Consider the following 24,080-nt stretch of genomic DNA (forward strand, 5'->3'; position numbering starts at 1 on the left):
TTACAAAATAAAATAAGTCTTAACAACCCAACAGCTTAAATTTAGCTTTAAAGCTAGCCTGAGCTCAATGTATCATTGCAAGGAGTAGGAAGGAGGAGGAGAAGGAGTCCTTTGGCTTCAGCTTCAGCATTCCAAATTTCAAACAAAAGTAACATTTTAAAAAGGTGAATGTTCCATTGTATGTTTCAACTTTTTAATTTGTGCCATTTTAAAAGCTATGTAAAAATATTTTAGTTGAAACTGTCCAGAATTCCTGCCAGCTGAAGGCTGGCTGGAGTGGATTTTGTGGCAACCAGCCCTTTTCCCAAGGCTTTCATCCTCCTACTACAAGCGGAACAGGAAGAAACATGTCAAAGTGCTTTAGTACATCCAAGTGATCGGGCTCACTGAAACACCTTAAACCAGGACTGTAAATGAGAGATGGTTTTCATATTGTAGTGTGCTGTTTTTAAATGTGGTATATAAACAGCACCGGGAACACACGAACTATCTAACTGAAAGAGCTTTAATCTCTTTTCAAAACCTTAGCGGAGTATAATTTTGTCATGCATTCACATAATAACTAATGGTCATTTGATTGTGCTGAAAATAAATTTCTGGATTTGTTAGTAAATCAACTACATTAATGTTGAATTGCAATTGCATTGAGATATTGAAGCATACTTGGAAAATAGTGCTTTGGACTTTGGATGTGATTTTGGCTGCATTACATTTTTGTTACTAGATATTTTCTTTGAAGAAGGAAAGTTTTTTTTCATCTTTTCTCTCTGACTGCAGATGCAGGTAGCATGGATTTTCAGGATCAGACTATCATGGTTTTGAAATCAGATTTTAGTGGATTGCTGCTTTATATGAGTAGGAGGGCAGCAAAACAAAATTTGTCTTCTTGATACTGTTTTCCTTTCAGTGAAACATTGGGGTCAGCAGTTGCCAAATGGCTCCATCATCTAGGAAGGAGATGTCTTGAGAAAGAAACTACTGTTGTTCTCGATGCAAAGAACAAAAAATGAAGATGAGGTGTTATTAACATAGGCAAAACCTTTATAAATATTACTGGAGAACAACCGCACAATGCAGGTAATGGCTTTATCTTCTGAGAGCTGCCATGTGTTAGAAGGCTGCCATCAGTCCACAGACAGTCCTGCAGCCTTCTCATGCTGGGTCTGTGCTGCTGGAAATAAGGTGACAGAGACGGGAGCTGGAAGACAGAACAACATACAGAAAATAGACCTATCTGAGGCTAAGACCAGTTTTGGGGTAGAATCACAAGAACTCTTCACTCCCCTAGAAAGCATCAGGCTTCCTGTCAGTGCATGTGTCTGATTTTGAAAACAGAGTATTCTGAATGTCCATCCATGTTTTTGTATTACTGTTTTTTGAAGCAAATCCTGAGCATTCTTGAAGGATGGTAGGCATTTATTGCTCTCCTTGCTTACTAAGTAACTATATTTCTAGGCAGGTCTTCAGTATTGTAACGTAAAATCTTGATACGAAAGTGAAAACTAAGCCTAAAATATGATCGCTGAAGGACTTGGGTCACACCAACAAGTTCTGGATGTTTTTGTGACGCCTGAGTTAACTGCTTGTCTGTGGGCTATAACCTGTCACAAGAACAAGACAGTCTGAATTCTCTAAACCAGTAATGAAGGAGCTGAGCTGTATTACTTCGTGTTTAGAGCTGATTATAGTCACACATATAAACAGTTAGTATCAGCCAAGCATGGTGAATTTTTGGCACATCTACATTTTAGAAACAATTTGCAAATTACAGATGCACTGACAACTTCCTAAAATCAAAATAGTAAGTTGTATTTCATGCTGCTTTGAAACACAACAGTTCTATTTTTTGTCCTTGATTTTTAATTCAATGTTATGGCTTTTGTGGGTTTCGAGCTCTGTATCTGCTCACATTTTGATTTGTGAACCAAGATGTTCTCTGAATATCCAGACTTCTCTGAAAGGCTATGTACTTCAGACATGCATGAGGTGGTCACGAAGAGCAATAGAAGAGTCAGCTTTCAGAAGGCAGAATGTCTTTATGGTTTGGGTTCAGATCCGTTGTGTTCAGGGTTATCATACTGTTAATTTAAACTCTGCCCTCTAAAGTGACTCAAATAAATTTCACAATTTTTCACCGAATTCTAATACTTAAGTTACGGTGTAGTATTGTATGTTTCTGCTGTAATTTCCTGAGGAATTGCTGGGGAGAACATTAGGACCTTGTCTGTGCCAATCTTAAAACGTAGTAACATTGCTTGAACCTTTATCAATATACAGTAAATGTAGATGAATATCATCTGTTTACTAGTCTCAATTTTGTCTTAAAAATCCAGACATAATCTAAATTTTTATTAACCCTGTCTAAATGTGCAAGCTGGGAATCAGTCCAGAAGCAGGCAGAGTACGAAGTCTGCTCTGTGTTTGTGCAGTTCCTGTGTAACAATAGAAATACTCAGTATACGAGTGGGTATAAAAAAATGCCAATATTTTGAAGGGGAAAAAGAATATCCAGAAATACCTCGTAAAAATATTGCACCTTGGTAATGACCATGGTGCCACAATTATTTTTGTCAGTAATATGCCATGTGAATACCAGAAGTACATGTAAATTCATTTACAAATAAGCACCATTTGTTCACTACAAGTTATGTAAGTTTGGAATAAATTCAATGAAGAATACACAGAGTTAATGCATACTTTAGTCCTTGTTTTAGTGAAGGAAAATGAACAAAGCACATGTAAGTGCTTTATAGCATTCTGGAGCCTTACTGGTGAATTCATGGAGCATAGGTGAATGTAAATCATAATACTTCCTCTTAGCATAGTTTCTCTTTGAGAAATTAGCTTTCCAGTTTCATAAACATTTGGATTTAAATTTACTTGACATAGTCACAATTTTTGTTCCCTTCTTTAGGATGTTGTTATTAAATCTAAAGAAATGCAGCATTTCACATTGTTGTCCTTTAAAAGTATTTTAGGACAGGATGTATTTGTCAGTTTTCATTGCCAGTTTTCAGTCTGGATTTCTGCATGAAGTCCAAGTGGATTTCTCTATGCAAATATAAGGATGTACATTGCCAGTGATTGGAAGAATAGTCAGACTTCTAGATGGTTTTTGTTTGTTTGTTTGTTTATGTTCTTAATCTTAGAGAGATAAGTAGTTTCTCTTGGATCGTTGTTGGTCCTTACTTAAGTTTATTAGTAACAGCTTATGATTTTTGTTTCATGTTGAGAAATGCCATACGGTTTGGAGGCATTTGAAGTTGGAGAATGTTCTTCATATTTTCTTCCCAGCAGCTATTTTACCAAACCTGTTACATTCCAGGGGCAGTTTATGGGTTAGCATGTTCAGTGGGCTTCTAGTCATATAGCTGAAACCAGTGAACTGGTGCAAGCTTCTTAATGCTCGCAATTTTATGTTGCTGTAGTCACAGAATTTTCCCCTTTTATTTTATAGTCTGCATACTTGGCAGCTAAGATTAATTTTTGCTGATATCCATATTCTGCAGACAGTATAGGTCGCAACTCTTTTCATATTCACTGAGTTTTATTTTATCAAATATCTCAGGCAACTAATTCTTTTTCCCTCTGTTCCCTTTTAGAAATTTACTTTCAAGCTTAATCATTTTATAGAAACTTCATTTTTCTATCACAAATCAATCTTGCTTTTGTTTTTCTATGGTGATTTTCACTATATTTTTAGTAATGCTCTGTTGTTAATTTAAATATATGAAGTTTGATTTTTCATCTTTCCTAAATTGAGAAATATGCAGACACTGTGAGAATATTTTTTTGCTTGTTCACAAATGTGCTCCTGCCTTGCAAGTATAATGTAGTTTCAGTTCAGCTTAATCTTTTTACACAGTCATAGCTGCCCAACATGTATTATAAATGCAGAGTTCAATAGAAAATATTTATTAACAGTTCTTTATAAAGCACCTTCTGAAGGTCATAGTACAGTTAAGCCACAAATGTGAGGGTATATAATGGCAGATGTGAGAGGGGGAGAGTCATGTTTCAAGGAATGCAGTAGCAGTACCATAAAAATGGGGAATATATTGGAAACAGTCTCATCCCTTCTTTCTATACTGTTTGTTTTCCTTAGTTTTGAAAGTAGCTTAGAGCAAGCTTTCTTGGGGTTGTGTATTGGGCTATACAGATGTGCTCGGAAGAATAGATAAAAACACCTTTCAGATTAACAATAGTCTTCAAATAACAGAGCTATCACAGTTCTTTCATATGCAGTAGTTTTACGGAGTATTTTCACTAGCACGCTGCAGAGAAATCTGCCACGCTGAGAATCTCCTTCATTGTCTGTGTCCCCAGCATTTGTGTGTTCTTTTTTTCTTGGCTTTCCTGTAGCCAATAAGCCCTAGGTGAAGTTGTTGAACTATCTTTAAATATAGGAAAATATTACTATTTTCATTTCATCAGTGAGTTTCAGTCAAGGAAATACTGAATATTTTCATCAAGGAAACCCACAATAGCAGTGGAACTGTGTCACCTGAGTCTTGGTGATGGTTTATGCATAGCCTGTAAAAGCAACAAGGGACACAGCATAAAGATTGCACCAAAAACTTTCTTCTTTTTTTCCTTTTTACAAGCACATGTACATGCACAAAGTCAGTTCTTTTCTCTTTTAAGAGGAAAGAATGAAAATTCTTGAATAACCCACGTCCTGTGGTTTGGTAATGAAATCTGGATAGAGTGGGTGGAGAAAAGAGGAATAAATTACAAGGGGTCTTATTAGAACCGAACAGTAGAGATTGAATCAGTCATGAAGATTTTGCAAAAAGGATATTTTTCCAGAAGATTCCAAGTATTTAAGCTGAAGTTAAGGAGCTGTTGGTAAATGTGCTCCTGTGAGACAGCTACCCAGAGGCATGGAGCTCTTGATGTTTGTGAGACCAAAACCAAACTGGTACAGAGAGGATTGGTTTGGCTTCATTTGCTGCCTCCCCTTGTTTTCAGCAATGGAGCTGGCAAATTCTGGCCTTCTAGCGTGGAGCAGAACCTTCTGTAGATATACAGATGCTGTATGCTTTGACAGAGCTCTTTGTTTTGTCAACTGTTTAGAAGCAAGTGATAAAGAATTATTTTTTTTTCTATAAATGCTTATAGAGTACAATTTTCAAAATAATTTTCAGCCTGCTTTTAGAGCGGTTTTTTAATCTAGAGCCTTCTAGATGAGATCTCAGGAAATTTACAACCCCCTTTTATGTGTCTGCATTGCTAGTGTTAGTTTTAACCTTTCTTTATACAACTGTGTATGCAGTTAGATGTGGTTATGTTGCATCACAGAATCACAGAACTGTAGGGGTTGGAAGGGACCTGTAGAGATCGAGTCCAGCCCCCCTGGTAAAGCAGGTTCCCTGCAGCATCCTTGCATCCTAATGGATTTTCATGCTATTCTAGACAAGATCACCTGGGCTCTTTCTTGGATGTGTTTACAGTTATCAGTATTTTGTCAAGACTTTTCTCATTGCAGTCACTTCAGTGCTAGTGTTCTTCATATACAGAAGAAAGTAGCATAATTCAGTGTATTTTGATATGTTTTCCTATCTCATATTTCCATCACTCTTCTATCTCAGCCCACCCCCCTCTCTTAAAAACACTGTTGTCCTTTTCTGTGGATGTTAGCTCTTCTTCATCAATTTTCATTTTACTTATTCATATTTTGAATTTTTATTTGTATGTATGTATGTATTGTAAATTCCCATAACATAGAGACATCAGCAAAAATAAGTTGGTTAACATTATTTTTGATCCAGATTCTGCAAAGATTTATGCTAAATGGAACTGTGCAGAACATGCTAAGCCTGTAACTCAGCTTAATAAGATTTTGCTTCTAAGTATTTGCAGAAGTGAGTCTTGAATTTGCCAGATACTGCCTTTGAAGATGAAACTGTAATACGACTACTTCTCAAACACCTAAACAAATGTGTTTTTACAAGTATATGAAAATATATTGCTGAAAAATTTGGGTTCACCAAAAGTTTACAAATGTTTACTGTCCTACAGAATATTCTTGGGGTGAAAAAGGTGTCAGGATTTTTTTCAGTAATTTTAAAGTGTAGTTTGAATTTTACTTTACTGTTCCCAAATAATGAAATCAGTTTTGCAGTCCTTCTAGAACAAAAGTAGTGCAATAGAGATACCAGCAAAATTAATGTTAAGGATTTACTGAAGAACTGTAAGGTAATCATTAACAAATTAATTAAATTAGTTTTTAAAATACGGTGTTAGAAGCCTTTTTTATACTGTTCTGCTTGAAAACGTCTATGATAATCTCCTTTGTGATTATTTGAAATATCCAGTCTTGCAGATAGATACTGGAGATGTAACATTGTTGATGCAATTGGAAATTGTAAATGCAAATTTAATAGGAATATTAACTTTCAGTTTAATGCTAACATATCCATAATACGGCAGCTGTATTGTCTAACATGTTTCATGGTGTTACGGAATTTAACTAACAGTGTTTGGTTTTATTTTTAAACATCTTCAGGAAAGGTTCTGTGTGCTTTTTTATGGTGTCAGCATGGAGTCAAGCACAAAAAATTATTCAAGGAATTAATTTCCATTAATCCTTTCAACCACCAGATGTGTTCATATGTTGTATTTGATGTGTCTGTATGCCATGATGATTTAATAGAAATGCATTGTGTGGTATGAGAGTCCATCTTGCATGAATATTTTCCTTGTGTATGCATACTAATGTGTAAGGTACTCAAATTATCTAAATATGTTAACAATTTACTGTAATTATTTTTACAACTTGTTGCAAATGTCATGATTTAATTGGTAATCCTAATTTTTCAGTTTAAGTAGGCATCTGATACAGTTTAAAACTGTGGCAAAAAAATCATTGTAGTGACATGGCTTATTAAACACACAATACGTTTTTTTATTTCATGGACCAGTCCTTGAGTGTTTGGAAGAGACTGTTTTCAGCTTTGGATAGACTTGCTTTCTTATTTTGAAAAAATCCTGTTCTTATTGCAGCTGGTTTTAGAAGAAGCTTTCGCCTTAGCAGAAAAGATAAAAAAACAAACAAATCTATGTATGAGTGCAAGAAGAGTGATCAGTACGATACAGCAGATATCCCAACATATGAAGAAGTTGCAAAATATAGACGACAACCTAATGACAAATACAGGCTTGTAGTTTTGGTTGGTAAGTTGTTTTCCTTATTTTTAACCTGGTAAAACGAAGGACTGCTGATTAGCGCAATACTTACCCCAGAATCATTCAGATTGGAGTAGATCTTAGGAGGTCAGCTAGTCCAGCTTCCCACTCAAAGCAGGAGCAATTCTGAATTCAGAGCAGGTTTCTGATTACAATACCTTTGGGAACTTGTCTTCCTACTATGTCTTCTCTTTTGTTCCCACTATTCACCTCAGTGAAGACGCAGGGTACATGTTCTCAACAAATGTTAGAAGGGTGCTGGTGGGTCCCCCTGAAGCAATCTCTTCTCCAAGCCCTGTTCCCTCAGCCTGTCTCACGTGAAGGTTATGCTTCATCTTCCAGCCATCTTAGAAACTCTTCACTGGCCTTGCTTCAGTTTATCAGCATCTTTCTTGCAGTAAAGGGCCCAGCATGGGCTGACCATTTCTCACAGTGTCTAATGGGAAGAATCACTTCCCTCAATTCAGTGGCTATCCTTTTGCTGATGTAGCCCAGGATAGCCCTCCTCACTGCCAGTGTCCCTGTGGACACGTGCTTAGCTCAGATGCCACCTGGACCCCCAGGTCCTTTTCATCTAATCGGCTCCACAGCCTGTCAGTCCTCATCTCATACTGCAGTCTGTCATATGTGCAGAACTTTGCATTTGTCCTCATCAAATTTTCCAAAGATCTGCCAGCCCATTCATGTAACTTGCTGAGGTCCCTCTGAATTGCAGCCCTATCCTCAGACAAGTCACATAAATCAACCGGTTTGGCATCTGCAAACTCAACAGGGAGCTATTCTGTGTTCTTTTCCAGTTTTTTTAATGAAGGTATGAAACGGTACATCCCACAGTAGACCCCTGAGGAGATCTACTTGCAGTGAGCCATCCAGTATAGCACAGACCAATAACCCCTACCCTTTGAGCATGATCATCCATTCAGTTTTCACCTGTCTTGTAGACCACCAATTTAGATAGAGTAACCCAACTAGTATGTAAGGACGCTTTTGGAGACAATGTCTACAGCCTTGCTAAAATAAAAAGAGATAATGTTTAAATATAGCTACCGTGGTGACTAATCTGAACCTGGTTGTCAGTATGTGCTGAAACTCATAAGAATTAAGGTAGTGTTCTGCTCCTAAAGATCAATCAATATAGTAATGTAGAAAAAGACGAAAAAAATGGAATGAATACTTGTGGTCAGTCAAGACAGAATATATACATGGAGAGCAACTAAACCTACTGTGTTAGAACAAGTAAATAAGCAGGTTGAGAGAAAGGCATATGAGAGCTGGACTTCTGTGTGCCAAGAGCAGATGTAAATGTAGCTGCAGAAGACTTAAGATGTCATCCTCAGCTTTCTCTTCCTCCATAATCTGTCGCTGCCATAGGTTCCATGTAGTATTTAGCATCTAATCAAAATGCATTGCTTCAGTCTCCTAAAAAAAAGGGGAAGTATATTATCTTAACTGTTTCAAAACTGTTGGAGGCCCAGTGAGAGTAACCATAACCACCAATGAATAATGTCTCATTAGTTATTGTTTCTTTTTCAGTAGCACGTAGGCTTTTGCATCATTAGTAAAGTTTCCTCCATTCTGAAAGCAGCAGAGCAGAGAAATACGACCTTCTTTCAAGGACTGTTTTGTACTGTTGAGTAGCTATGTTTTTATATCAGTCTTATCCAAGGGAACATTAAGTTTAGTTTTTAATAAGCAGCTTTGTCACTTTCCAGAACTAAAATTCAGCCACCTACTCGTGTGATCACTGTGAGATTGTGGGCTATATACAACAAGTAATAACGTGGTTGAGTTGATTTTCCACTTACATCAACAAAATGCAGTGCAAAAGTGTGATAAGTAGACTTTTTGTAACAAATTGCATGTGTCTGATCTAAAGAATATCTAGAGATTTCATTTGATTTTTGTTGTAATAAATCAAACGAAGAAAGAGTGCTTTTTTAGTAACAAAAGCAGTTCAGAAATTTATTGCAGACTTCAGTAATTCTAATGTTTTTCTCTGGATATTAAGAGCAGCTTAAGTCTGGCCAATACCATAAAAATGTCTTGGGCAAAATGTGGAAAAAGTAGCAGAGCTAAGCAATACAGGTATAGTAGGAGTGAATACATTCAACAAGCTTTTTGTGTGCCGGTAGCAGCATACAGTATAATTTGTCAAATAAAAGGTGGATACTGTTATCAGGAAACGAAGGGACAGATAATGAATGTATAGTTTTAATTGGTGGGGACACTGAATATCTGCTGTGTTATGCTAATGCCTAATGCATAATTTACTGTTAGAAGGCTTTGGGGGTTTGTCCTTTTTGTCAGAGAGAGAGTTTGACAACTGCGAAGGAGAAATTTCTTTTGGCCTCATTTTAAATTGATCTGCTCTAATTTACAGAAGGCAAATTGCACACATAGTAATTTTTAGTGCCCTGTAATGTGATATAATATTAGCCTCAGCCTCAGCTAGATGTATTAGTTAGTCAAGCTTTTACCCTGTCTGCAAATATACGCTTATGAAAAAAAAGCTCCGTATATTCTTGGGGCTAAAATAATGGATAATCTGGAGTGATAATGTTACAGATATCTCTGCTGTGCTGTCTCTCAGGTATTATGAATGTGATGAGTCTGCTATAAGTGAAATTATCCAGTATCATGTGACCAGTGTTCTTCTGATAACTTACCATACCTAGGCTACAGAAAATCCTTAAGGTCTTCAAAAATACTGTCTGCATCCTAACCATGATACTTTGCAGCCTTACCAAGCTGAGACAGAATATTTTGATATGAGCCATACTATTTAGACAAGAGAATTTTCATTTACATTAATGAGGAAAAAGTCCTGCTCACAAATGTTTCTTCTTCAGTAGTTATGAAGGCCAAACTAGCAGAGTTAGAATGGATGTGCCATATACTGTAATTTTACATGGTATAGTGTCATCTACAACAGAAATTTCTAAGGAGACAGTGCTAGAATAAGGCAAGGTCAGAAATAGCAAACCACGAGCATGTGTCCTAGAATGCACATGGTTGTGTGCACACAGCATTATCACCAGAGGCAACCAAGGCCTTTCAGTTGCTGTGGTTATCTGTGGTGATGCATCTGCCCTGGGCAGCGCTGGAAGCAAGGACCAGAGGTTGGTAACCACAAAGGAGCTCTTGTTACTGGCATGTGACACAAATCAGAAAAGCCTTTCTTGTCCCTGTACTAGGCTGTCTGCAGTCTCCACAATGGAGTCCTTCTGGACACCACTGCAGAAAAAAGAAATGTAAAGACTGGAAGAGTTCTGTATTGTTCTGTTACTTATGTTAAAAAATATAAGATCCATCATTTTTAGTTTTATCATGGAGGAGCTGTGTGAATACAATGTATACCTAAGAGCAGGGGAGAATGAAACAGAAGTGGCTCTTACGTTTCTACATCTCTTGACTTACATTTAACAAATGTTTGGTAGTGACTTGCACAAATGTAATAGCTCTGTAGCAATACTGTTAGAAAGTAGCCTACTATATGACCATACTACTCCACATAAACCATTTGAACAACAAAGAAGACGACTTAGACTTGATATCTTCATTAAACGTTCCTGGCTGAATGCATAGGTAGATCAGCATGGTTCAGAAATGTACGTTGGCTAGTCTTGCCAGTCAGAAAATCAGTATAAACTCCCCAATCCTGCTTCAATGAGCAGCTAGTCTAAAAGTACATTCCTACTGCTAGTTACAGTTTACTAAAAAAACAGAAAAATGACGTTCTGTTTTCCTGCTTCTTATGTCGTTGGACATACATGTGCAGTCATTGCATTAAACTGATCCATTTTACTAGAGAAGGAATAATTGAGCCACAGAACCTCTGTCAATGCACATTTTCCACAAGGTCCTTATGGTCTCAGCAGAGGTGGTAGCACCTAACTTCCAAAATCTTTTCTGAAAGACCACTTTCAAATAAACAGACTTCTAGGAGATCACTTTGTACCTGCTGCTGAAGAATAACTAATGGGATTAATCTTCCTGAGACCTGAACTTATTCCATCAAACAGTTTTTCCAGATTTCTTGAGGCATGTCTGAGTAGTACAAAGCTTCGTGCAAATTTTAGTGATTGGTGGTCTAATTCTGCAAATGACCCTCAGTAAGGTGAGTTAGGTGCCATGGTTTGTTTATGCATGGTACTACCACTACTTGGTTGATATGATTGAACATGGAACAGCAAGCAAAGTAAATATTGCTGTAAAAAAATAAGCAAAGTATTACTAAATCTGTCACTGTAACACTTAATATTGCTGCCAGTGGTGAGTTATAGTAAACTAAAATAATGCTACAGTTATGTATCCCACTTGCTTGGCATTCTGCATTGAGAATCTGGATTGTCCTTCTCAATCCTGGTGCTTTTTTCTCTTCTCTAGGTCAAATCAGATTCAGATTCTAAGTATTAAAAACTAGCATCTTTGTAGTATCAACATGAAAATAAGAATCAGAATAGAAGTATTCTTTACACTCAGGAGATGTAGTGCAAAAAGAAGCATAATGGATGGCATTACTGATCAGGAATCAGTCCTCAGTGTCCATATGCTAAAGTGAAGAAAGTTCTGTGAACACAGTGCTGAAAAAGAGGAATCTACAATTTCCAGGAGTTAAATTTAAAGATGAGTTTAAAATGGTAATCTGGAAGGAGAGACAGCATAGTAATGAGGTTTAGATCTTTAAAACAGATCTGATCTAGGTTTCTGAAGCATCCATCACAGTAAGTGAAACCTGGATTATTTATATATAAATAGAGCTGAAAGCATGTTGTTGATTTGACAGTGTATAGTCTAAGGAAATAATATTTGTGTAGATATGATGAGAACAATTTTTTTTTTGCTTGAAATGAATTTAATGATTCGTTTAACTTGAATTCCACTTGTTTCATTCAATGTTAATAGAATATACTGAGAATTTTAACTACTTTTCTGCAAAAAAAAAATATTGGTATTTGTTTAAATAGCTGTGCCATTAAAAGAGAAAAAAAATAAAAAGCACAAAAGTAATGTCATTATCTGCATGACACATTGCTTTTCTCTGCAGACATGCACCAGTAGAGGCTGCTGTACACCATATTAAATAAACATTTATACTTACTGATAGATTAATTTACTGGCAGGTCAGAGATGGAACTTGAAATGTAGTTGTGTTTAACTTATGTAAACATATAAAATTATAAATGCAACTCTAAGACTTTACAGAGCAACCATAGTCTGGGGATAGTAGGAGACGCTTTCATCATTATGTGTTTCTAACTTCACACAGGGTAGATACTAATAGGCACCTCAAGGTGATGAAGCGTCAGTCGTTGCTTTTCGATACCAGACTCTCATTAGTAATTAACCAGTATATCATTATTTCATTAACATGCTTACTACATTTTGTATTTCTAATCTCTAAAATGTCTTTATTGGAAAGAATTGAATGCATGGTTGTATCACTTTTCATACAATAGCAAGAATTTTCTGTAATATATTATTCTCGTATCATTTGGGATATGATTCAAATGATTCTCTTCTGCATTCTGCTCTTGACCTAACTTGGTGGAAACAAAGCCAGTACTCCATCAGAAACCCATGAACCCAGAGCTGGGCTTCTTCATGCACATATCACCATGAACCCCATCCCAACACCAAATAGCGTTCCTTTAGGTGGGAAGTGGTTGCCCCATTAAGCCTTTGGGATTTCACAGGACAGAGTACCCTTGCAGAAGCACTAAGAACCATTATCAAATGGCTAAGAGTTGGGAGCAACTGAAAAATCAAAACCAGTTCTTCCTGAGTAACTTCTAGCACAGTAGTACTCTAGTGGATGTGGATGGGATGCGTCCGAAAACAACCATGCAGTCTTTGTTTCTTCCTGCCAACCTCTTTCCAAGAGTGGTTTCCCTTTGGCAGCCACGTGAAGAAAGAAGCATTTATTTTGGACCAGTTCAGACAGCAGACCACGTACAAGCAGAGTTGAAAAGAAAATCAACAACAATGAAGGAAACAAAAGCACCTCAAATGGGTTGTGACCTGGGGAGAGCCGAGTCCATGGAGAGGAGCTGCCCTTCCTTCCTCTCCCCACTCATTTCTGGCCTGACCCCTTGAAAAGGAGGGGGAGCATGGCCTCCACCTGCTAGATGGGAGTCTCTGGTCCAGGAGTTTGAGATATTCTGGCAAAATGAATAGCCATGCCAATTTTTATTATGGTTAAGGTGTCAAGTCTGTGGTAGGGCCAAGGATGGGGATATGATGTGTTGAGGGTAGTGGAGAAATTGCTTTGCTTTGGGTTAGATGACCTTTAAGGGTCTCTTCCAACTCAAACGATTTTATGATTCAACTTTTTCTGTTTTTTTTTTTTTCCTCAGTAGTAGAGTCAGGCCAGAAAAACTACCATCTGCCCCCCTTGTGTTTGTCAGCACTGTATACCCTAGGAGAGGCTATATCCATAGGTGTTTCTAAATGGTTAGAAGACAGTATGTGTTATAGCTGTGTGTCCTTTGAACTTACTTCAGAGAGCACTTGTGCCTGAAGATGAGAAACCTGGCTGTTGGGAAAAGGCACTGTCTCTTTTTTTCAGGACCAGTAGGGGTTGGGCTGAATGAGCTTAAACGAAAATTGCTGATCAGTGACACCCAGCATTACGGCGTAACAGTGCCACGTAAGTAGAAACACACTTCTATTCTCTTGATGCTACACTTGCTTCCCTTTATTATTGCATTAACTTAAGGCACTTTTAAATTTGAGTCTAAATGCATGCTTGGCATCCAGATTACTTTCCTAATTTTTGAAAGTGCTGCTGCAGTAGTATTTTAAGTAGCATTGATTAAATTGATAGGACGTTTTGGCTCAGAGGCACTGCAGTAGATTTTTACTACAAGTTTAGCATGATTGATGTCAGCAATGTTTGGTAAATGAAACTCAGCTAAAGAACACGCTGGATTTAGCTGCGAAGTGGTGAAAAGTACTCTGTTAGCAATGCTTGCTTTCAGCAAAATGTCCCTTTACATTAGGCTGAAAAATACAGATGGATGCTAAACAGTTTTGTCCCTCCATGAATAAATGATTTTAATCCCTTTGATTAGCTTTAGAAAAGTTGATCTGGGGATTTTTCTCCCCTCTTTCCTGCTGTCTGACCGTGTTGTATGATTTGAACAATGATGAATAACATTGTTCTGTATTAAATTCTACCGTATTTTATTGGGTTTTCTTTCATGTGGAGGGCTTGACAGTCTTAGCTGCACGTCCATTCCTTGGTCTGTCTGTACTTGTAATTTTGCCTCCTGTAGGGATCCTTCAAATTATGGATCCAGCACTGCATTCAGGAAATGCTGTCATGTTTTTTTTACAAGTACAGGTATTCTATAAAAAATACATATGAATGAATTTTCTAGGTAGAAAAATGAATACATTTGTTTTCAGCAAGTCATTTCATTTGCAAATATTTGCCTCAGCTGGGTATTGAAAACTACAACAAAAAAGCCAGATGTTCCCAAATATTTAACACACTGAAGCATATGCAATCATTTGCCCAAAAGTATTTCTCTAAAAATTGCCAGTATTCATCAAGCTGCCTTTTCTCTTTTCTCTTCCAAATTTGTGGTTATAATTTAAAACAAACAAGTAAAGAAATCCTTCTCCCTGAAATTCAGTAAGTCAGGACTTGCAGGGAGAAATGGCGTTCTTGGAAATGTTTCTCTTTGTGTCAGCCTAAGAAGAGCAAGGCATCAAGTGGCATTCCAGACTGTGCTTCTGCAATCAGGTTGTGTGTGTTCATATATATGATGAAGAATATGTGATGCTGTAAATACGCATCTTGCATTAAGTATGATTTTTAAGTGTGTTCGTTATCCGTAAGTGGCAACCCCACAATTAAGCTTGTAAGCAAAGCCTTTATGCCTAGAGCGTGAAGGAAAGTAAAGAGTGCAAATAATAATACAAGACCATGGAAAGAAAAAAGAATCACCAGAAATTGAAAAGCACTAAATCATAAAATTCACACCCCGTTTCTTTACTATCATGCTTCAAATACCATAGCTGCAAGCGTTGTTAATGAATGTAACATTTTATAAATCAGGTTGGTGAACTTTGTTTCCCTTTATGGTCTTGTATGCTAATAAGTTTAACGAGTGGCAAGGTTGGGGTAATTGTTATGAACTGCTGCTTATTTTATTATTCAGCTGTCCTCAATTTATTGGATTTTTCCACTAGTTAATAAAAATGATAACCTGACACTTGTCCAGTGGTGTTTTTCCCTGTGCGTGCTTTTAAACTCAATCCTGTCACATGCTGAGCGCTGCCTCGTGTCGGTCAGGAGCGAGGAACCGCTGTGCTGAGTATTGCACAAGGGCTGTGGGCTTCTGATTGTTTCCTGAACTGGTTTGCATTATGTTGTTTTGTGCATCCTTTCTTTTTTTTTTTTTTTTATTGAATCTACAGACACTACCCGAGCAAGAAGAAGCCAAGAAAGCGATGGTGTTGAATACATTTTCATTTCCAAGCACTTGTTTGAGACAGACGTACAGAATAACAAGTATGTTGAAGAGGTTTTAACTAGAACCATAGTTAAGACAATGGCTTTATTATAAAATGGGGCTGGTTGTAATTTTAGATAATAATTCCAAGTGGATGTAAGCTGTAGTGATTTGAAGATGTAGAATTACATTTCAGTACATAAGCAGTTCAAAGGAACTGAAAGAAACAGGAAAAAAAAAAAGCAATATATGCAGACACAAATGCTTCTAAGCTTCCAAGTAGTTTTGGTACTTCAGCTCATCAATAAAACACTGAAATTGTAGGTGTTGAGGTGGGGGAGCTCTCTTTCTTAGGGCATTATCTTTGATGGCAGTGAAGCCTTGCAGCACTGGGAGAAGGGGGCCTGGAAGTGCTGCAAACGTGCTTGAATCAATGTTTGCGTAGTTCTGCTCTCTTTCAGGACAGGCACTTCCTGTGCTTTTGAATTTAGAGACCTACAGAGAAGCCCCTGTCTGTAAACGCTCCAGAAATTAAACTGAAATGAAGACAATGGTAGCATCGTGCTCTCTAGCAGCCTGTAAAATATTGCAGCTTGAAATTCTGTCCCAGTGTTTCAGAGGGCAAAAGTGTATTAGACACAAAGCTGTGGGTTTTATGGAAACTTCAAACTGTGCTTTGCTTTTTTGGCAAATTGTTCTTGTGCTTTTATAGCACATAAGCAGCCGCCTTGGTTCCATTAGCACTGTCGTAGCTCCTCCTCCTCTTCTGAGATGGAATTTGGATATTCTGTAGTGTGCAATGAAATTTCAGTAGTTTCTATTGTTTAGCTTATCCACTGTTTTATTGCATTGCATTAGTTCAGAAAAAGAGGTGATGGAAAACATTAGCGGGCTGTTGGACTGCAGTGCTTTTTTCTCTTTTACTGTAATACAAGCAGGTGTTACTGATTTGAACGTGGTAAAATCGAAGATTTCTTAAAATTGACATGTTGAAGTACTTGACAGCATTTCCTTTATAAAACATGGTAAAACTCGCATGTAAAGTAACATATATTTGCTCCTGAATGAGATCTTGTAAACCAAACTGATAAGTTTTTGCTGGAGAAAATGGAAATGATTCTAATGTTTTCACCTTCTGCCACAGGTTTATCGAGTACGGCGAGTATAAGAACAACTACTATGGTACAAGCTTAGACTCTGTTCGATCAGTCCTTGCTAAAAACAAAGTCTGTCTGTTGGATGTGCAGCCTCATGTAAGCAAGCATATCTTTTGGACTCTTGTAGTTCTCTGTGTTGCATATTAGGATTCCAGAAACCTAACAGTTCCTAAAAAATTTATTTTATTCCATCCTGAATTACTATCGAGTGGGCTTGCTAGGTGACTTTATCACAGCAAGACTTGCTGAAAGGAGGAGAAGAAGAAAACTCCAATACATATTGCAAGTATTCCTCTCAGCAATTACTGTATTGAAAGCCCACAGCATAATACCAAAGACATTATTATAAATTGCTCCCAAGTTTTCATTCATCTTTTTTCTGTTTTGTGTTAGAGGTTCTCTCTGAAACTTAAATTTCAGAATGGCTTTGAGCTGCCATGCAGCCCAGCTGCTCTCCTATGTTTAGTGGGACTGCTCATGCAGTGTCCATGTAAGGCAGACGCAAGTTAAGGAACATGCTTGGTGTATTGTTGGCTGGATAACTGTTAAGAACGTTCCTGTCTAAACCATTTCTTCTTCCCCTGACTGTGTCTTTCAACCCAACTGAACAGCTCCACTGGGAATTTCTATACTACTAATAACTGCAGTGCTTCCAGGAGCTGGACCAGTTTGTTTAAATGGAGCCAGAATATTTCTTCTCTAAGGGTGGTCAGCCTGTGGCTTCTGAACTCCGGCAGTTTGTGAACATTTCCCAGTGCATTTTTGGATGTGGGGCTTTGCATTAAAGCAGCGGCAAGTGGGCTGTGCCAGCACAGGAGCAGCTGGGAAAGCCAAGCTCACACCAGGGGAACTGGGCTGGGGCTTCTGGGGCTCTGTGAGAGCACTGTGTGTCCAGTGCAGCCCAGTTTTTCAGTGAAGCACTAAATTCTCCAGAGGACCTGGGCTTGTAAGCCCTTCTGGGATCACGTTCTCTGGCATGTTGTTTTCTTGTGGGCCCTGGCAACGTGAAGATGACCAAAAGCTGGCTGGCCATCCCTGCTCCCTGCTGTGCTGTAGTCAGAGTTGTAGACCTCTAATTTCTTAGGTAGCATAGCTTCAATCTCTCAGGAATGGTAAACAGCAGAGAGTTGTTTAGAGAATACGCAGCACTGAAGAGAAGAAATGGCTGACCTCCTGTGACTGTATCACAGACTCCTGCTCACACTGCTTTTCATGGGTACAGAAAATGTTACTCCTAAAATGTGTAGAAGTTTCCACTCCTGCGGAACTCCCTGCCCTGCCTTCCATCCTCCTGCTGCCAGGGGCACTGCTTTACATTTGTGGAAGCAAAGAGTTTTCTTACCATTCACATGACAACTCTCCTTGTATGAATCAGTGGTGGTCATCACAATGGGATGGCACTAACTGAAAGACAGCCTTCTAGAAGTGCTTTATGGGTTCAGTTTGGTTAGCAGAGAGTTTATTTTACTATGGTAAATTCCGTTGTGAGAAATAAGCTAATTAATTAAAATTTTTCCTCTTCCCAGACAGTGAAACACTTACGGACCTACGAGTTTAAACCATTTGTTATATTTATAAAGCCTCCACCGCTTGACCGCTTGAGAGAGACCAGAAAAAATGCCAAGATTATTTCAAGTAAAGATGATAGGGGAACTGCAAAACCATTTACAGTAAGTATATTTAAACACGGTAAAGCACGAGAACTTGTTAAGAGTTCGTTTGTAGTGTTTTACCTTGGAAATAAAGGTTATTGCTGGATCTCATACACAGTACTTCTCAGGGCTTAGACTCAACATATATGTTATTTCCCAATCTCTGTCACCCTAAACTTGCTGTGATGTTGTCATTGTTTGCTGTGCTCGTGGCTATTCACAAGTCCATGGTCCTCAGAGGGAGTTTATGTAACTGAAGAGCCCTCGTAATGCTGTGGATATCCTTTAAAAAAAATGTAAACATGTGGGCTTAGATGTTTCTATTTAAGTATATGAATTTCCTTGTGTTATCAAGTCTATTTCTGAGTCTTAAATTTAGAGGAAACCTCAAATATCAAGCATCAATTGAGACAGTAAATGCTGCTGTAATAAAAAGATCATATTTGTGGATAAGACACACAATTAAAAATGTTACAGGAAAATGAATATTCTGAGAAAGAATGTGAAATATCTAAGGAAGCAAAAGGAACAAATGCTGCTTTTTGTCAATAATCAGGAAAAAAAATAGTCATTACCTAATAGTAACTTATTTACTTCCTGGAAGTACAATGAAAAAATATTTTAATTGAAGCTAAACCAAGGCCAAGCATGGTTACGCTTTGTTATCTACATTTACTAGGTGTGTGATTTTCCTGTACTCAGATATAAGTTGTTATTTAGGAATCATTAGATTCTGTTTTTAAGCTAAGTCATGAATGGAGTCACAGAGATGGACAGTTTAGACAGAGCAGATAGATACATATTACCTCTTTATTTCTGTGACTGTGTCTTTGTAGAGTATGCTTTTGAAATAGTTCGGAAATAATGCGCTAGAACAATACTTTCTGTCATCTATAAAATGTAAGAGGAGTTCATTCTTAAAAGCAATCTTCAGGACATTGTTTAGTTAGGACCATTTTACTCATAGTTGTGCCATCAATTAAATTCCTAAGGTTTGTTCCCTCCCCAGACATGAATAGAAATGCACCCAACCAGGCCCAAGCAAGACTAACAAGGCACAGGAAGACAGTTCCTGCCAAGATTTTAAAAGAATAAAGGCTGCCTCATAATATATCACGTGCTAATAGCAAGCTGAGTCTTCCTTCAGTAGTGAAAGTTTAAAGGTGTCATCGAAGTAAACAGCTAGAAATGCTTTCCACTAGTGCTGCTAACAGAAGATGTCTCTGAAATTGCCGTGCGGTGACCAAGTGTGTTACTGCAAGGGAAGGGATGAAAGAATTGCCTGTTGAGCAGAATCTGCTCGTAAGAGTGTTCCCTGAGGTTATTTGGAAAGGTAGTTTCTGTAATTTTTTTTAATAAAAAGTGCAGTTTCCATTTCCATGAGCAAGTGGCTGCACATTCACCACAGAATTAGTTCACTTGTTTCTGCGGACTGACTGTTCCTTGCACTGATCTCATTAGGAAGAAGATTTTCAAGAGATGATTAAGTCTGCCCAGATCATGGAGAGCCAGTACGGCCACCTCTTTGATAAGGTGATCGTCAACGATGACCTCGCAACAGCCTACAGCGAGCTTAAGGCAACCTTCGACAGACTGGAGACTGAGACCTTCTGGGTTCCCGTCAGCTGGTTGCACTCGTAGCGGTTCCCATGCACAAGGCAGCCGATGCGTCCCGATCCAAGTGTGGTGCATGGTTAGGCAATACTTAAGGGCCGTTTTCTTGGGAAGAGGGCTTTCTAACTCTACCTGAGCAGCAAGTACACTCTTCATATACTTGACACTGGTCTTGTTTTCCTGTGTCTTCAATCCTCCTGTTCACAATTTTGGGACAGTCAGGTTGAACCAAAATTTTACTGTGCTCAGTAAAGCGAGCTAATACTCATGTAACAAAACTGCCAAACGTCTCTCTCTCACTCTTATGTTCATTTCCAAGGTAAGCTTTTTTAATGGAGAGTCTGCAGAAGATAGGAATTAATACTGGAGATCAGCACTTTGATGGCTGTAAGTATAACTGCTCTCATAAAAAGCACATCAGCACTTGGAAGTTATTATCCCTTAAGTGCTTGAGAGAACTGAAATAGGCAAAAGTGACCAATGCTTTTATGGGGAAGACATCCTATGTGCAGCAAGATAAGTGTTTTTACTTTTCTAGATGTGAGCCTTGTCTTACATGTACAGAGTGATTGCAGTATTCCTTTGCACTTATGTAGTCATGAAAAGCAAGATGTATTCAGTGGCTCAGTTGTGAAAAGCCCTGCTGTGAGCATGCACAGATTGAAGATATTTTCATGCATGCTTTGTGGCACAACAAAGAGAACTCACAGGAATATTTATTTAAATAGGGTTACTATGTATATAACTTCAAAGTCTTTGGGGTTAATCTTCTGTAAAATGGGTGGCGGAGCAGTATGAATAGCAACCAAGTAAAGAGTAAATTTTTTTTTCCTTTGAATTGATATCAAGAATTTTTAGCATCCCTTAGAACAGTTTTCTATTCAGAAATGTTCAAACAATTGGTGAGGACACTGCGGAGATCTGGGAAGCAGTTGCAATAAGTCAGGTCTTTCTGTGTTAGGTATGTCGCGGTACTTGTTTTAGTAGTGTAACAGACTCCTTGTCTCCATCCAAAACCAAACTAATGCTGTAGTCCTCAGTATGAAAAGATCTCCGTCAGTGGTCAGACGCAGTTGGAAACCTCACCTTAAATTTGATGTGGCAGTGTAAGCAAATGTATCATAGATGATGTATTTTAATATAGATAATTTGATATTTTTCTTTCCTTACTACTGATATGCAGGAAATGAGTACATCTGTAAAGGCCAAGTAACACCTGTGTGTTGTGTTGTGAATGTGTCTGTAAGTACAGAATGTGTATAGGAGCTTGTAAATTCAGGTCATCACATCTGTGGCATTCAAACAGGAAACAGTTATTTCATGTTAATCTGTAAAGAGAGTATAGATGTCTTGTTTCAAGGAAAAAGAATTTAGTGAAACTTTATATATTTATGGACGGGTTGAAAAGAGATGTTAAGTTTTTAAATTTCTTGTCGATGTGATCATTTATTAAACAGATTACGAAGACTGTAATTCGAAACACTGTCTCTGTAAATTGAGCTCAACATTCCATGTAAATATTTTATTTCAGTTCACGTGCTGATAAAGCCATCAGATTCTGCAGTTTTATTCTAGATGTGTATTTAATTTGTGGGCCACTGCACGTAGCTTAGAGTTGTGTAAAACAAATGAAATGCAAGCAGCAGCAGCAAAATCCCTCCGAGTCTGGAAATGTTTATGCAGGAGTCACAGATGTGCAGAATCTCAGTATGGTAAACGCTCTGTTTGAATCGCTGTAATGTAACTTCTGTCGAATGTCACTGTTTTTCTGGGGGACTTAAAGCTTTTTGTAACAGAAATGGAGATTTGTTGGTTAAGTTAATTGCATGCAGGTTATGTGGGTTGAGAAAATGTTTTCTATTTTTTTAATTAATGCAAATCAAATTGTTTTTCTTGGGATCTGGAATTGGGTGCCTGCTTGCCTTTGCCTTTGCCTTTGCCTGCAAAGAGCCGAGTGCCCTCACCACCTCTTCCAACCAACAGCTCGGAGAGGGCACTCTGCATCCCTCGGGATCTGGCCATTTCCAGCCTTTAGTCCTTAATGAGTGACTCTCAACACTGCTTCTGACCCGTGGTGTATCAGGACATCAGTGTAAAATAACTCTCCCATAAGGGACCTGCTTTTCTCTTTAAGAAAGAGACACTGGAACATTCTGCAAGGCCCCTGTCCGAAGCAGTCCCGCATGCTGTCTGTCTTGTCCTTTTCAAAAACGCTGCAGTTGCCATTCCTGGGTCAGTGCAGTCTCAGAGGACGTTCTCCAGTGCGCTCTGTTGGGCAGTCATGGGCAGCGCCGTGCTCTGCTGCCTTTGTGCAGACACTGCCTCTGGTCTGCGGCGCAGCCCTGCAGGTGTTTCGGAGGCGGAGAGGCGGATGGCTGCCTGCCCCGTCTGCGGGCCGGGAGCCGAGTCCTGAGTTGTAACACCTGCAAAGGAAGGGAATCACAAAAACATAAATCCTGCGGAGCAAAACGTGCACGCAGTGAGAGGTAGTGTTAGCTAATATTTCTAGATTGCTCTTGAAAATCAACGTTACTGCAGTGGTTGCTTCCAAAAATAAAAAAATAGAAGCCTCTGGGCTCTGCGAGGCAGGCAGGGATGATGCAAGTTCAAGGCTGAAAGACGTCTCAGCCCACCAGTTCTGACAGCACACGTCCTGCTCCGAGCCCACGTGCCGAACTGTTGTGAGGTTCTGTGGGGAGGGCTGCGTGCTTCTTCTGACTCTGAACACTCGGGAATGAAGACGACTCAAGGTGGTTTCAATATTCCACATATTTGAGTTGTGCTGTGTGGGTTTTTAGGGAACTGTGTGTTTTGACAGTCAAGTCCAGATGTTTTTGTTGTGTTCTAGCTGTTTGCCATAGTCAAAAAAGGGTAGTAGTTTTTCATATTGTACCAAGCTCTGTACTTGAATTCGCCATCAGGTCATTGGTTGATGTCTTATCTGGAGTCTGATCTTATCTTCTTTATGCAAAACAATAAATTATTGATATATCACAGATAGTGTTTTCTTCTCTGTTGTAATTTGCACCATAAAAGACAGTGACTTAAAAATGTGTTGACTGTAGAAGAAATACTGCCGAAGAAGTTAGATTGTATGTCACTCTATTGACTGCCACATGCTGATTATCTTTAAATGGCAACATACAGCAACCTAGAGCAAGGACTGCGATTCTTAATTTTTCATTTCTGTTGGTGAATTCTCCTTCAGAACCGCCAGACCCTTCCCTGCAGCCGCCCCACTGACGTGTTTGCTCTCTGAGGTGGGCGCTGCACAGGAGATCGGGCAGATGATGCCATACCCGTGCTTGCAAAGCACATGGAGCAATGGCTGAGGTGTTGGTCGCGTGTGCTCCTGGTCTGCTCGCAAGTCATGGGGGAGGCTGTGCTCATTCTGACCACTCATGGAAGGTAATACTTTAACTAAGTTGCTTTTTGCATTGCGTTACATCTTTTCCAGGAGTAAAAGCCCAACGCATGCTGAGATTAGAGAGAACACTTTTAAGCCCCTTCTGTTTTGTTTCAGTTCAGTATTCTGCATTTCCCACATGTATTTAGGTTCAGGTTTCTCCTGTGCATGCAGAATTCCTTCCTCAGTAAAGCTAGTATTGATTTTTTGTGGGATTGTTTCGGGGGATGAATCGTTTCTCCAGAGATTTACAATTAAAATTATAATCTGAGTGCATTTTTGCTACTGTGGTGTCTGCAGTCATTCCCCACAAGAGTAAGAGTTTTCTGTGTATCAGTGTTTAGAATAACTTGTACTGGCAATTTACCCAAGATGCTCTCAAAGTCATTAAGTATTTATCATATATTACCATGATCAATGCGTGACAACAGGCATTCAACAGAAAAATGTCTGAAAGTTAAAGGAGCACAGTGTGCATTGGTTGTTTGAGAGTTCTGGCGCATGCTAACGGCTAAAGGTTTCAGCAGAAGCATACACAAAAACATTTGGAAACAGTTAAAGTCTGGTCTTAAATTTTGTCTTATTTTAAATGACAGTACAA

The 24,080-nt window shown here is 38.5% G+C and overlaps 1 protein-coding gene across 5 annotated transcripts in view; it reads left to right on the forward strand.

Annotated features, from left to right (window-relative positions):
• Window positions 1-23,069, forward strand: part of MPP7 (membrane palmitoylated protein 7) — a 149,096-nt gene extending 126,027 nt beyond the window's left edge. For all 5 annotated transcript variants that reach the window (XM_021386558.1, XM_021386560.1, XM_021386559.1 and 2 more), the window contains 6 exons: window positions 7,006-7,176; window positions 13,757-13,837; window positions 15,616-15,709; window positions 16,795-16,903; window positions 18,334-18,477; window positions 19,921-23,069. In XM_021386558.1, coding sequence (XP_021242233.1) covers window positions 7,006-7,176; window positions 13,757-13,837; window positions 15,616-15,709; window positions 16,795-16,903; window positions 18,334-18,477; window positions 19,921-20,100 — 779 coding nt within the window. In that variant the 3' untranslated portion in view covers window positions 20,101-23,069. The remainder of the gene's footprint in view (window positions 1-7,005; window positions 7,177-13,756; window positions 13,838-15,615; window positions 15,710-16,794; window positions 16,904-18,333; window positions 18,478-19,920) is intronic.

This window comes from Numida meleagris, chromosome 2 (genome assembly GCF_002078875.1).
Source record: "Numida meleagris isolate 19003 breed g44 Domestic line chromosome 2, NumMel1.0, whole genome shotgun sequence".
NCBI classification, from domain to species: Eukaryota; Metazoa; Chordata; class Aves; order Galliformes; family Numididae; genus Numida; species Numida meleagris.